Source organism: Lygodium microphyllum, chromosome 24 (genome assembly GCF_053477565.2).
Source record: "Lygodium microphyllum isolate KBCC chromosome 24, Lygodium_microphyllum_v1.1.10, whole genome shotgun sequence".
Lineage (NCBI taxonomy): Eukaryota > Viridiplantae > Streptophyta > Polypodiopsida > Schizaeales > Lygodiaceae > Lygodium > Lygodium microphyllum.
In genome coordinates this window covers 133,670,796-133,684,694 of record NC_141158.1, presented here as the reverse complement: position 1 = coordinate 133,684,694, position 13,899 = coordinate 133,670,796, and the positions used below count along the sequence as shown (strand labels likewise).

Genomic DNA, 13,899 nt, shown 5'->3' with positions numbered 1-13,899 from the left:
CATGACAACATCTGTTAGCTATTGTATTCAATAGTATGACAGCATGGAAGACGATTAAAGTGACGCAATGGCCAATGTGCTATGACTCACTATGAATTTGCCTTCTCCTATTGTGTTGACACAGTAGCCTTCATTGTTTCTCACCCTAAACTGTAGTAGAATCAAATCAATCAAATAGTTTGAAATTTGAATTTGAATCAAATGAATTAAAGGGATCTAAAAGAAGCAAAATGAGCTGGAAGCTCACCTCTATAGGAGCTAACCCAATGCACTCTCTTAAAGATATGTGCCACTTATCTAAGAGGAATTTGAAGCAACAAGGTCCTTGATTAATGGATGTCAACATTATTAGTGCTTGGCTTAGCATTTTTTTGACAACTTTGTATTTTCCCCATATTTCTGTCAATAAATGCACCACTTGAATTGTAAGAAATGGTCTTTTTGGTCATCTAGCTTCAAGTCTATTATTCCCGTCTTATTGTCAATCAATCAATGTATCTTGGGTCATCTGGCTTGTGTGGCCACATGTACTTATACATCTTGCACCAATGTATCTCCATTTTTACCATAGTTTGATAGGTAGGATCTTAATAGGTTCGGTAGTATTCATCGTATGGCCCAATGAGCTTGCTTAATCGGGTGTAGCAGCGGAGGATGGGGCTAGCGGCAGGAGCTGCGTTTCCAACTGCGTCGTCTATAGTGTTGGCCGATCAAAACCAACACCGGAAGCTCCACAATCAGTCTTCTTCTTACCGTCACCGTCATTATTCTGGCTTCATAAAATGCAGCTTTGCCTCACCGCCCGCTAGGAGTCTCAATGGATTGCCTATTCTGTCTGCAAGACAGCCTCCCCAATCCTCCACTCCTGCAGCCATACAACAAACTGCCAGTACCCCTCAAGCCCTCGTTGACACCCTTCTTTCAATCGTGCGTGATCATCTCTCTCGTTTTCTTTCCACGGCCGTGGTTTGTTCCTGGCGAAAAACGGTGTGTTTTGATGCTTGGATGCTCCGCAGGTGGAAGGATCAGACAGAGGGGCTAAGCTCGAGGAGAAAGAGAGGACCAAAGTGGAACAAATCATAGCCAGTTTGGAGGCACATTGTATGGATGAACCTCTTCGAAGCCCGTTGATCTTTGGAGGTAGTCGTCTATGTTCTAGTTTAAAGCTCTTGCTGCGTGCCAAATCAAAATCCTTAAACTGATGGGTGCCGAATCAAAAGCCTTGCTACAATGAAGGGATTTTGCAGGATATAGGGCTTTCCATAGGCTATTAAATAAAGGCTACACTATTTTTTTGGTTGTTGTTTGCTTCTTGTACATTTTTACACTGATAACTCTACATAGCTTAAGAATTCTACTCGTCGATCTTACAAGAATAATTTAAACAACATCTTGAAAATATTCGAAAGATCACTGAAATTGTTGCCATATCACAGATCCACCACATTCTCTGCGAGTTCTACCTGTAGGTTGGCACAGCTGAAGATTGGCCAAGACAAGAAAATCTAAATAATATCTTGAAAATACTGGAAAATTTACTTTAACTGTAGCCACATCAGTGGTCCACTGTACTCTCGCATATGGAGACTTCAGATCTTCTCATCTGCAGTGCTCATGGAGAAGCTGGTGCTGGAACTGCTGGAATGCTGTGAAACTGTCTTCTGCCAAGTTTGGTACTGATGCTAATCTGATCAATTAGCTGCTGATTTAGGCACGGAAATGTCTACAGAGATGTCCATACTGAGGCCACACAAACTGGACAACTCCCCGCTGAAATGTCTACGTAGCTGTTGGTACTGAGACTGCACAAACTGGATGACTCCCGACTGAAATGTCTATCGAACTTTTGGGGTGCACAAACTGGATGACTCTCCATTGGGCTGAAAGTGGGATAGTGGAGGTTCTGATTTGAATCAGCCAATGATGCCAGCAGCTCCCTCACTAGACAAAGGAGCTACAAGCTCAAGAGGAGAAGTACCTCCATAGATGACCTTTCTTGGAGGGCTCTTTTTGTTGCTTGCCTTGAAGGAAATCTGTGCAATGAGCTGTTAGGCACATTGCAAGGTTTGGCAATTTCTAATTGAGATGCACATGGCTGGCTTGTCATGAGGCTTCATAGGGCAGATGTCTATCCTGTACAAGCCCAAGTCAGGTACTACAAGTCAATGGGCTTGTATAATCCATCCTCCTGTATCCAGTCCAAAGAAAAATCCTTGTATCCTCATCCTCAATTGCAACCTCTCTGTTAGTAAAGATGTCCTTCGTATTTAGATGAGAAATGCCATCAACAGAAAGGTGATTAAACTCAAATTTGGAATACAAAGAATAGCTAAAAACTTAGTGGCAGGAATGTTTGTCTACTAGGAGGGTCATGACGAGCATTGTGGACCTTTTAGCAATCATGATACATTTCCCTCCATTGTACAGAATTTGAAGCTGATAGCAGTGGAATGTCACACATTATGCACAAGCCACAAAGATGCTAAAGCTAACTTTTCAAGTTAGTGGAGGAGCACAAAAACCTTGTCTTTAGTTAGTAGCTGATGTAGGCTCCTATTCTTGGTGTTATACTCCTTTCCTTGTTGTTGAGGTGGGTGCTGCTGCTTTTGAGTGCTGATCCTCTTCGTCATTGCTCCTCTTGCAAATGGAGCATATATTTCCTTCATTGCAGATAAGGGGTTACTAATCTGTTTGTAAGTCGACGATCCCCACCAAAGTAGAAGGCCTTCATGAGCAGAAAAACTGACAGATTGAAGGATGATTTATGGCAACCTTTGGAACATAACTAACATGCTAAATGCACCTGATCAGATCATGACTCATACAGAAGTCCATTGAATGTTGGCCTCTCTAGCTAAAGTCAGAGACACTGATTGCAGCTCTGAGAGTGTGTCATACCTTGAATGGATCTTGAAAATGCATTAGGCAGGCTTTGATGATGACTAGCACCTTAAAACACATATGAATGTGCGAAACCTATCTGAATCAAGCTGATGTTAGTAGATGACAGCAGCGTGCCTATTGGGCAGCGGAACACAGTGTGCAGCAGTCTGGATGTCACCTCTGTGCAAAATGCAGCTGTTCACAGGTGGGCCACAGCTGGAGAAGAAATATAGACTGCTGGGTGGCCTGAAGCAGCTCAAAACACAGCTCCATGATGAGATGACAGCTTCTGCATGATCCATGAATGATGGCAGCAGCTTATGATCAGTAAATGCAGGCTGAAAGTGATGCTGGACAGGTTGCCTAGCTGGGAGAAGGCTTGGTCTTGGGAATAGCAATGGCAACAACACTCCAATGACTCCACAACTTAAGGTATCTGCTGGTAGGGGTGTAGACAACAGTGGAAAATAGGAGGAAAGTGTGCATTGGCTGATTAATGATGTAGGAATGATCATGGATGAAGGGCTGCACTCACAAGGCTCCTATTTATAGAGGAGTAGGGGTGCATTTAACTTCTGCCAAAAAATTGTCATTTAATTTAATAAGCTAGCTTTTTTTGCTTTTGGGCCTGGTTTAAAGAGACTTAATTATAGGTTTAGTAAAATCCTAAATTTACTGGCTCAACAGTGGGGCCTCTCCATAGTTGTTATGTGACAAGTTGTCTCCATGGGCGAGGTCATTGGTCTCCAAATCCCACAATGACATAAGGAGAGCATGCTTCCAAGATGTATTTTGATGAAGCAAGTAAAAATAGGGTCATCCACGACGAGCTTCTCATCACCTCCTTGGAGACCCAATAATTTTATCAATGATATTATCCGTAGCTGGTAAGAATCTTTATAGATGCATCCCTTTTGGCCATGTTGGCCACTTATATAGGCAAGCCTCCCTTTGTGTTGGGTATTGTTTTCGCTGGTGTTGCCACAAGTGTCTCTTTCCTTCTTAATCCTTCAAAAATGTTGCTTGTCTATGCAGTCCAAAGCTTTGATTGTTAAGTAGAAGGTGAACACAAATTGTATAGTAGTTAACCGCTAGATGTGGACTGCAGCAGCAAAGTATGGTTTTGGTAGGTAGCTGGCAGCTGCTCTGGTTAGACTTGTTCATGAAAATCTCCATTAAGGAACACCATCCTAATGTTGTGATAAAAGATGGACCTATTAGAGGTCATTGTTGCACCTAATGTGTTAGGAGGATCGAGCGGGCACTCTTTTTGGCCACTATTGTATTGTTTTCTTATTGTGGATGAGCATTCTTGGTATATGTGGGTCTAGTTTCTACAGCAATATACTTTGATGCATTTTAATGCTTTGTTGCTCGTTAACAAACAATTAGATGGGTGTCCATACGGAGACAACAACAAAGAGTGACAATGGTGGTGAGTTTCTTTCTTGTGAATTTTCTGAGTTCTTAGGTCAACATTGCATTCAACGTGAGCTCACCTTGACTAACTCCTCATCCTAGAAGAGTCATTGAGCTTAGGAGTTGGACTATGATGATGGTTTAGGCACGTGCTGCCATGCAGGTCTTGATTTAGGTAGTTCTTTACCAACTCCCTTTTCCATTAAAGGTGGTGGATGGATCACGAGTATAAGAGGGAGTCCTTGCTTTTGATCAACCAAGGGTGGTGGTACAATCTACAAGAGGGGGATTGACATAATACCAAGGGATAGAGTGTGACACACTTGTAGGAAATTGGGAGGTGCATAGTGGTGGGCACTTTGGGATTGATTTCCAAGTGTACTCCACTCCCCTCGTCAAATTTCACCTCTTGGTTGAACTTCATGCAATAAGTCCTTGAATCGTAGGGACTTTGAGACCTAGTAGTTGGTCTTGAGCCCATGCTAGACCCTCTATTGGCTCACCCTAAGCACATCCGTCAATGGAGAGTCTGTAATGCTACAACTAATGTTGAGCTTATGCAAGGCAGGGATTGCTTCTTGAGTTCCACTCTCAGTTATAATATTTCCCCCTCTCATTTGAGTGTTGGAGTCATCTCATTGATTGCTATATAACACAAGATTGCACTCAACCTATAAACCTCGACTTTGAGCTTCAGGAGTTTTCCATTAAGTAAGGGGATGATTTGAAAGTCAAGTTGGTAGACAATAGGCGGTTACTCGTCGAGTTTGCCACTACTGGCTCTTCGATATTAGACAACGATCAGGTTATGTTTTTTTCGAATAAGGTGCTTGAAAAAATACTTCAATTTCATTCAACACATTATCTCGTTGCCGTGATTGTCGATCTTCTTTGAGGTCGAGTGTCAGTTCTTGCATTATACAAGGCTGCATGATTAAGTCCATAAGAAGTCTTGCAGATACTCTTATTTAGAGAAAGGTCTTATTGCCTCTTTTTCCCTAAGAAAACTCGATAGTGGCAAGATCTCTTGTGTGTTAGTTATGGTTGTACTTTCTATGTTTTCCCAGTGCAACTCCTAGCATATCATCACACGGGATGTTATGAGGACGTGAAATTTTATTACTTTGCTTAGCATTTGATTAAAAGTTAATCAAATGTGCTGATGTGACTTGAACATGTGAGGTGTAAGTTAATTATTTCACAGTGTGGAACCGAAGATCCCAAGCTATCAGTTGGTGCCAAGGGCAAAAGTTGTGATAAGCTATGTCTAACAGGTGCATGGTACCCAATGTCAAATTTGGGCCTAGACCAATTTATTGGCTACTAATGATACTGGTGACATTGGAGACTAGGTATTAATTAATTAATTAATGTGAGTCTAAGGGTTAGTATTTACTCAGGGATACTTGGAAGACAAATTGGCCTAGCGAAATTAATTATTGGTTGGTGGAATTTTTTTTTGGACTTTAGAATAATTATTAATTTAACTTTCAAAAATAATCTTGTGAAAATTAATTTAATAAGTTGGATAATGCTGGAAAATGGGATTAGAAGGTTACCACTTGGAAAAACTTGTCCATGCATGTGGAAAAAACGTTTTCGGGGATTGACGGAAGTCTATTCCAGCCATTTCTGAGAAAGGAGGAGGTTGTTAGAGAGTAAGAAGATGTTGCTGATGTGATTTGCAGCCATGAGGGACCATTCCCATACCAAGTGACAACAGTTTGGAGCCCTCTAGGACCAGGTGATATGAGCTCAAGGTTTTTTTGATATAGGTAATAGCATACAGGAAGGGGCAACAATCTTTCTAGTGGTCCTAAGTTGTAGCTGACAGCTCCATGGCGCTGTTTGAGTAGAGCAGCAGCAGTTTTTCAGCCTTCTCTAAAATTTCTCTCTTTATAACATTCTCTCTCATCCCCCAGCCATGTCTCAAGTTATCTTAGTAGAATCTAGCTATTCGAGTCATGAAAGGTGGAGATATTGGAAAATCTCTCAAAAATTAGGGTTTGATAGCCACCTCAGGATACATGCTTAGAATTAAGGGCCTAGGATGTGAATTCGAGTAGTTGAAATTGAGAAATTTTAGGGTGATTTAAGAGGCTAGCCAACCAATATCAAATTTGGGGCTCAATTTGTCTTTCAAAGAGAAGGGTGAAGGCCAATCCTCGAGCAAACCAAGGGGCACATTGGTTTGTAGACTTGCTAATTAGTTTTGACAGCAAGTCACTTGGATTAGTGGAGGAGATTAGAGAATTTCAGTTGTACTCCATCCATTTGTAATAAAAGCTAAAGAAGTATTGCAAGCGGCACTAGTTTTGTGACAACAAGCTGTCCATTGTCCAAGATTGAATGGTAAAGTGTACATTTCAATTTATGTGAATTAATTACTTTTTGTAATTAGTCTTAAATTAGGCTAGTATCACCCTAATTTGAGGAAGGAAGGCTGGTTTTATTTGACATCTAAAACTTCTCTTCGCAGGGTGTGGCTAATTTCTCCGTTTTAGCAACATGTTTGTAGGAGAAAGGGCAATATAGACTCCATTCCCCTTTCATTGTAGGAAGGCTGGTTTTATTTGACATCTAAAACTTCTCTTCGCAGGGTGTGGCTAATTTCTCCGTTTTAGCAACATGTTTGTAGGAGAAAGGGCAATATAGACTCCATTCCCCTTTCATTGTGCAAGGTCCTCTGAGACAATTGTTTATTGCCCCACCCGTTCTCGATTATGCACCACCTACCTAACCCACAAGTTCCATCATATCCCACCATCTTCTCTAATGGTTTCCTCATACTTCCCATGTCGTAACATAATAGAAAAATAATTTGTATCATTTTTGTTATTGTGCATATTTAATTGTTTATTAAATTTGTTTTCTTTGCACTTACTAGATATAAAGAAAAGTGCATTAGAACTGGTCATCACTAATGAGTAGTCACATGTTATGGTGGAATCACGTAGTGGGTTAAAGAAAAGATAGTGCATGCTTTCACCTATATGACCCGATTGGGTGTCCGGAACTCGAGCATATCAGAGTAAAGCTCGCACATAGAAAGGATTAATGCCTTTTAGATCTGTTAGAATGGACAGTTACAATGAGCAAGATGGCATGATCATGAAATGTTTATACAATGTGCATGTGTAGGCTGGAAGCTTAATATACACATATCTTTGCATAGAAAACTTGTATGAAGATTTTAGCGTTGTCTTTGTAATGTACTTATAAGAGCTTTCACATGACACCGATATTCAGGGGTCCCTAAATTTTAGGAGATTCTAAATTTTAGGAGGCTTGGATATGTCTAAAACTGCTAGTCTATAAAACAAGGATGATATTTTAAAAATAGTAAGTTTTGTGTTCTGGGAGTGCTTAGTAAATTTTGTTGTTTCTATTGTTGACAATACTCAGTCCAAAAAGGAAGGCAATAGAGAGGAGACAAGTGTCAGACACTTGTGACACACGCTTCCAAGTGTCCTACCACTTATCACACCTTATGCTTATCGTCTTGATCCTCTCATGCTCTTTCATTGCTGGCAGAAAACCCCCAAAATGAACTTGGGCATGCAGTAAGAGGTGATGTGAGAGGAGTGATTGACAAGTGAGTGCAAATCAGGTGAGCAGAACCAAGAGCAATGCTCTGATACTGAAGCAAGGAATATTTAAGACAAAAATGTGGAGAGGCACCTGAGGTAAAAAAGGGGGCAAGTTTTATTGAGGAAATGATTGGTTGCAGTTTCAAATCGATGGCATGTATATAGACCTTAGTATTCTAGAATCTAGAAGCTATATCAAATATCTTGTGGGGAGCTTCTAGATGTTACATCAAGAATATCTTGCTCGTCTATGTACTATGTAGAACTTTGATATGCTTGTATGCCATTTTTAAACTCTCCCTTTTCATAACAATAACATACAGCATTTAAACTGTTTACAAATAGAATGCTTTCAGAGTAGGATTGATATAGACACTAAAGGAATGCTAGTGCATGTCTGTCTGCTTCTCCTTCGGAGCATGGACCCTGGCGAGAACATACTTGTGTAAGGTCTGCATCATCCGGTGCTCTCAAGCCAAACGATGAATCAAGGCTGATTTTATTCTGGCCTCTAATGATTTGCTGTTCAGAATCCCTAGAGAATTGTTGGGTGCTTTGGCTGATTTCTGGGGTTGGTTCATGTGGGAGTACTTTGACACTGTTTGCAAGGGACATGGATAGTCTGATGTTTGAATGGCGGGTCATATGCGACAAGAGCTGGCGTTTAGTAAAAAGAGCAACACAGTCTAGGCTCGCGAGGCTCTGGATGCATGTTTACCATCGGTTGTTACATACTCTGAAGTTTTTGCTGGTACATGCTTTTGGTTAACCAATCTGACTCTCGTTGACATGTTGTGGAAGTTCAGAGTGGGACATCGTGTATTCTTCAAATGCCACTGCAACTGGTGGTCCATATCGCAGTGCTGTTGGAAGGGCACTCCTGAAGACAAAGCAGATGATACAAAGTATCACAGCCCCGAATTCGGTTGGGAATAAGGTGGTCTTTGATGCCTTGGGTTTCCTGCACGGGGAAGTCAGCTTGAAAGGTAATGTCCCGCGCGCTCACGAACTGCCGAGGTTGTCCTTCCATGCTTTTGCTGGCAGTTTGCGATGATAAATGTGGCATGGTTTTGACGGTGATGGAGACATCTCTTTAATGCCTTTCAACCAACGCAGGCCGACTGGAGGCTTTGGATAACAAATGGATTCAAATCCAATTCGAGTCTCCCGATCTAAAGTTCAGCTCTGTGGAATTCAAGTACGGAGGGGCGAGCACCGTGAAAATTGCAATAATTTATCTGGATGAAAGGATTCGGCTTGGAAGGGGAGCGAGGGGATCGTTGTTTGTATTCAAACGACGTTAACGTCACATACACGCCAACTATTTTCCTTTTGCGTGGAAATTCTCTCCTCGTGTACTTAAATTAAAGAGCCGATCCCCACAGCCTTCTTTCTATTCCAATCACGCTTTTAATTCACCTCCTTTGACGTGCGACAAAAGGACTGTGCCACATGTCCCATCGTCATAAGGCTGTTTCCAAGTTGGGCTTTGCTTGCACAAGTAGTGGATTCATCAGTCAATGAAAACGCGTGTAACACTGACAACAAAAGTACAAGAGTCACAAAAAGCTAAAGTCATGGCAAAACGGAGGAGGGAATTGCTGCCTACCAGGAGACTAAATCCTCTGGATGGAGAGGATTTGTGTGTTGAATAAGATCCAGCTGCTGCCAGTGGAGAAGACCTTCCAATTTTGCAACATGACTTTGAACATTAGAATTGGAATCAAAGATAATGGTGTTCCTAGTAACTTAGTTATGCCAGCAACCCTAGAATCTAAGAGAATGGAATAGTATCTTTGTGTGCAGCTGTCTAGGAGTACAAAATTTTGCGTTTGTCAGTCTCTTTCTCTCAAGTGATCTCAAAATAAAACACTATGTCGAGTTGCATTAGCAATTTGGTAAATAGAGCAAAATATTTACAATTGTTTTGAGCACTAGAACAAGTAAACAAAAATAATTAACAACTTCCAATTCATTCCAAGGGTTAGCTTCAATTTAGCTCTCTCTCTCTCTCTCTCTCTCTCTCTCTTGTATCTAGTTGTTGCATGTGGCTCCTTTCGGAAGAGTCAATCTATAACAAACAAAGGCCATCTTAGATCAAATACCTAGCTACCAAATTTTATTCTTAAACACTTTCATTTTGACTAATTGACTTGTGCTAGAAATATAGAGATCTTAGTCAATTTTAGAAGTTAGTGGGTGTTCCCTAGGCTTTCCCTAAGGTGCGAGTTGTCTTAGTAGTCCACAAGGCAAGGTGTTGCGGATGGTTAACAAAGGAAAGCTATTTTTGCAAGAAAATGGTGCTTCTAGATGTTAGTGAATGTTCATGTCAAAGGTTTTTCACTTCAAGGGTCCATTTCTATTGAGCTCGATAAGGGTGCTCATGTTGGCATGGGTTTGGGAGCAGAGGAGGGGTATTGAGAGCCCAATAGAAAGATTTGACATTGAAGTACCCTCTAATTGGAAAATACTCGTTAAGATTTTAAGTCCATGAGTTGATTCTATCTTGAAGCAAAAGAACCTTTGCATTTTTGAGGTTGTATCGAGCTTGTAGATTGTTTAGATCCTTCTACTTGATAGCAGTAAAATCCAAGCGGTCCTCCAAGCAAGTGATACCTTCTTATGACCTTGTATGTAAATACGAGAGAACAAGAGTGTTAAATCAAACATAGTCTTTGTAGGTTGAGGGAAGAGTGAAGAGTTTATCAAACATAGAAATTCAATTTTTAAAATTAAGTCAAGTGTGCCAAAGGCACTTAGCTAGGGGGGAAGCATTTTTTAAAAGAGAAGCCAACCTTGAAACTAATATTAGCATTATTAATGCACATGTTACAAAATAGACCAGTCTCCATCACAAAACCAAGCTTTTTGGACACCCATTTAGCTAATAAGTTGTCTACCATATTGAAAATGTTAGGGACACCTAAGCCACCCTTATTGTTGGGAATGGTGTAGCAGACTTGCCAAGGCACTTGGGAAGCTTTAATCCTATCAACATCCCTCCCCATAGAAAGTTCCTACAAAGGGATTCCAACCTTTAAGGGCAAAGTAGGGGAGTTTTCAATAAGATGAGTAGTAGATGGAACTACGAAATGATTATATGGTTTAGGATCACTAAATTTTCTGCAAAATTATATTGGTAATCCTTACAAAATACCAACTTTCTTCTAATCCTAGCAAGCACCCACTTAGATGTCTTACATTGGGTTACCATAAAGCCCATAGGAATACCTAGGAGCCTAACGATTCTACCATATTATATCCACTATAAATACCTTTCAAATTACCTACATCCATTTTAGACTAAACAAGCTACTTTAGGGCATCCATTCCAAACAAAATAGGCCAATTTAGGGAATCAATACAACAAAAAGAAATGGAGCAAATGGTCAATCTTGTTAATTAATCTCATAAGGGGAAAGGGTAGTCAATGAGGCATTGACAACCACCCAAAAGAGGCATTCCCAAATAAAACACTTTACAAAATCTTTTACTAAAGCCCATGCTAAATGTAGATTGAAAAACAAAGTCCTACTCTAGTTTATCCTAGGATTTATCAAAGTCAACCCCAAAGAAAGTGATGTGTTGTTGTGTCTTGAACATAGTTTGAGCCCTCCTCGATAGAGATGACCAAGTGAAGAACAAATCTACCTTTTGTAAGCCCATTCTATCCCTTCCTACTCCAATTGTTGTGATCACTAGGAATTTTAATTGTAAGGTCCCTGAAAAAAAAAAACATTGTATGGTAACAAAGTAAGTTATAAGTCTCTAATTGCTTGTAATATCCTTATCATTCTTGTTATGATTGACTTTATGAATCAAACATTAAAAGGTCACGGAGGGCACCAAAGTCGATAAAACATGGAGGGGGAAAGAGGATATCCTTGAAGACATGAAAGGACTCGTTGGGTTGACCATTTGTGTTGATGAGTTTTTCTTTTTTGAGGGAATCAATAATGTCACTCAGCACACGAGGATAAATGTCTTTGTTCATGATGGTAGCAATGGTAGGAGGAATCTCATTGGGTTCAAATCTAGCTAATTCTAGTCCTAGCCTTGGTTTAATCTTCATTTCCTATTAGGGGGAGGTTGAAAATTTTAGAGAAGTAACCATGGAGAAGAGTGAAGTTTTACTTGTGAACTTTAGTCCTATTAACATTCTTGTAAAAAAGGAGGGGGATAAATACTTTATCCTTTTTTTTCTTAAGGAGGCCATTAGTGGGCCCATCAATATCACCTATCCAACAAGGTCTAGTGGCAACATGAACTTAGGAGGCTTCAATTGACAAATATATGGTCTCTCTCTCCCCCCTCCTCTTTGTATATTTCTATCTTTGTTTCTCTCTCTCTCTCTCTCTCTCTCTCTCTCTCTCTCTCTCTCTCTCTCTCTCTCTTTGTGCCCCCCTCCTCCCAATAAAGGACTTGCACAAATAGAACACAAGAGGTGCAAGAGAATTAAAAACACTAATAATAGTGATCAAATAATCTCTAGTGTTGGAGAATATGTTAGAAGGTGATGAGGAGATAAACCTCGAAAGGGGTTTTCAAAGAAGCTTTTTGATTGAAGTATAGCATCTTTGATTAGGCCGAACATAAGGAGAAGATGTAGAAAAGAAGAATAGGGGATTGTGGGTTTGAGAAACATGAGCTACGCAGAGAATCAACATCACAAATTGTAAAGTACATACTGTGAATCCTAAAGACATTTCCCAAGATGGAGAATATCCAACTCATGGAGCATGTGTTAAATGACAATAGGATTTTGGGTTTGATTAGGGAAAACAAGAAAGGTAATTGAATGCAGGATGTATTTGCAATTGGTGTAGTGCTTAAGTCTTCTTTGTAGGTTCTTAATGTTCCTCGATGCAATTATGAGATGCTTGTGAAGAAGGGAGCTTTGAACATGCTTGCTTATGATTTACAAAATGTAAGAAGAAATCAACGCTCAAAAAGCTTCATAGGTCCTTAGATTACACCCATAGAATGTTTGTATGGCCTTGGATAGAATTCAAAATGGTTGGACAACATGCAAGATTCAATTAGATCAATGCCAAAAAAAACATAGATCCAACATGGTCACTACTAAGATTAAGGAGCTCATTATAGCTTTTTGGATAGAGAAGACTAGGGTGTCATCTAACAAAAATGAAGTTTATTGTCAACAAATTGGTGGAAAGGAGTATGTTGAGCACCCTACACATTTCCTTGATGATTCGTAGGTTTGGAACTAGCTTGCTCATATTCAACACCACTACCACTCTCTCATATTCACAACATATATATAGCTCAGAATATGATTGTACTATACAATGTTATATCATTTTGTTATATAGCAATATATATATATATATATATATATATATTATAACAGTTTGTGCTATATATCACATAGCAATTTATATAGCATAGTTTGTGCTACATATTAGTTTGTGATGTATAGCACAAATTGTGCTATATAGCATTCTGTGTTATACAATAGTTTGTGCTATATAGGACATATTGTAGTATAGAGAACAATTTGTGCTATAGAGCATAGACTGTGCTATATAACAATTTGTGATGTATAGCATAGTCTGTACTATATAGCATTGTATTTGGCAATTTGTGCTATATATTAATCTTTGTTGTATAATAGGAATTGTGCTATGTAGCGGTTTGTGCTATAAGTAGTCTATGATGCTATGTATCATAACTATATAGTAGTAGCAATTTGTGCTATATAACACAACTATATAGTGGTTTGCGCTATGTAGCATGCTATACAAATCATGTGGTATACATTGCTAACTTAGGTGCTATATAGTTTAAGGATCGCTTAAGGGTTTTTTCACACAATAGTATCAATTATTAATTTTATAGAAAGCTACTCTTTCAAGGAGCAAAATGAGATAAAAGGCATGCATCTGCATACTAATCCATGTGCATGATTCTAGTTCACATTAGATATCTTTGCAATGGGATGGATGATGGGATTATTAAGGATGTGCATTTCTACATATACAATGAC

The 13,899-nt window shown here is 39.6% G+C and overlaps 1 protein-coding gene across 1 annotated transcript; it reads left to right on the top strand.

Annotated features, from left to right (window-relative positions):
• Positions 1-555: 555 nt before the first annotated feature.
• On the top strand, positions 556-9,795 carry LOC148015676 (putative plastid-lipid-associated protein 8, chloroplastic). The gene is made up of 4 exons (XM_087665135.1): positions 556-927; positions 1,017-1,140; positions 8,699-8,878; positions 9,009-9,795. Exons 1-4 carry the CDS (start codon positions 655-657, stop codon positions 9,194-9,196), a joined length of 765 nt encoding a protein of 254 aa, XP_087521261.1. The 5' UTR covers positions 556-654; the 3' UTR covers positions 9,197-9,795.
• The last annotated feature ends 4,104 nt before the right edge of the window (positions 9,796-13,899 follow it).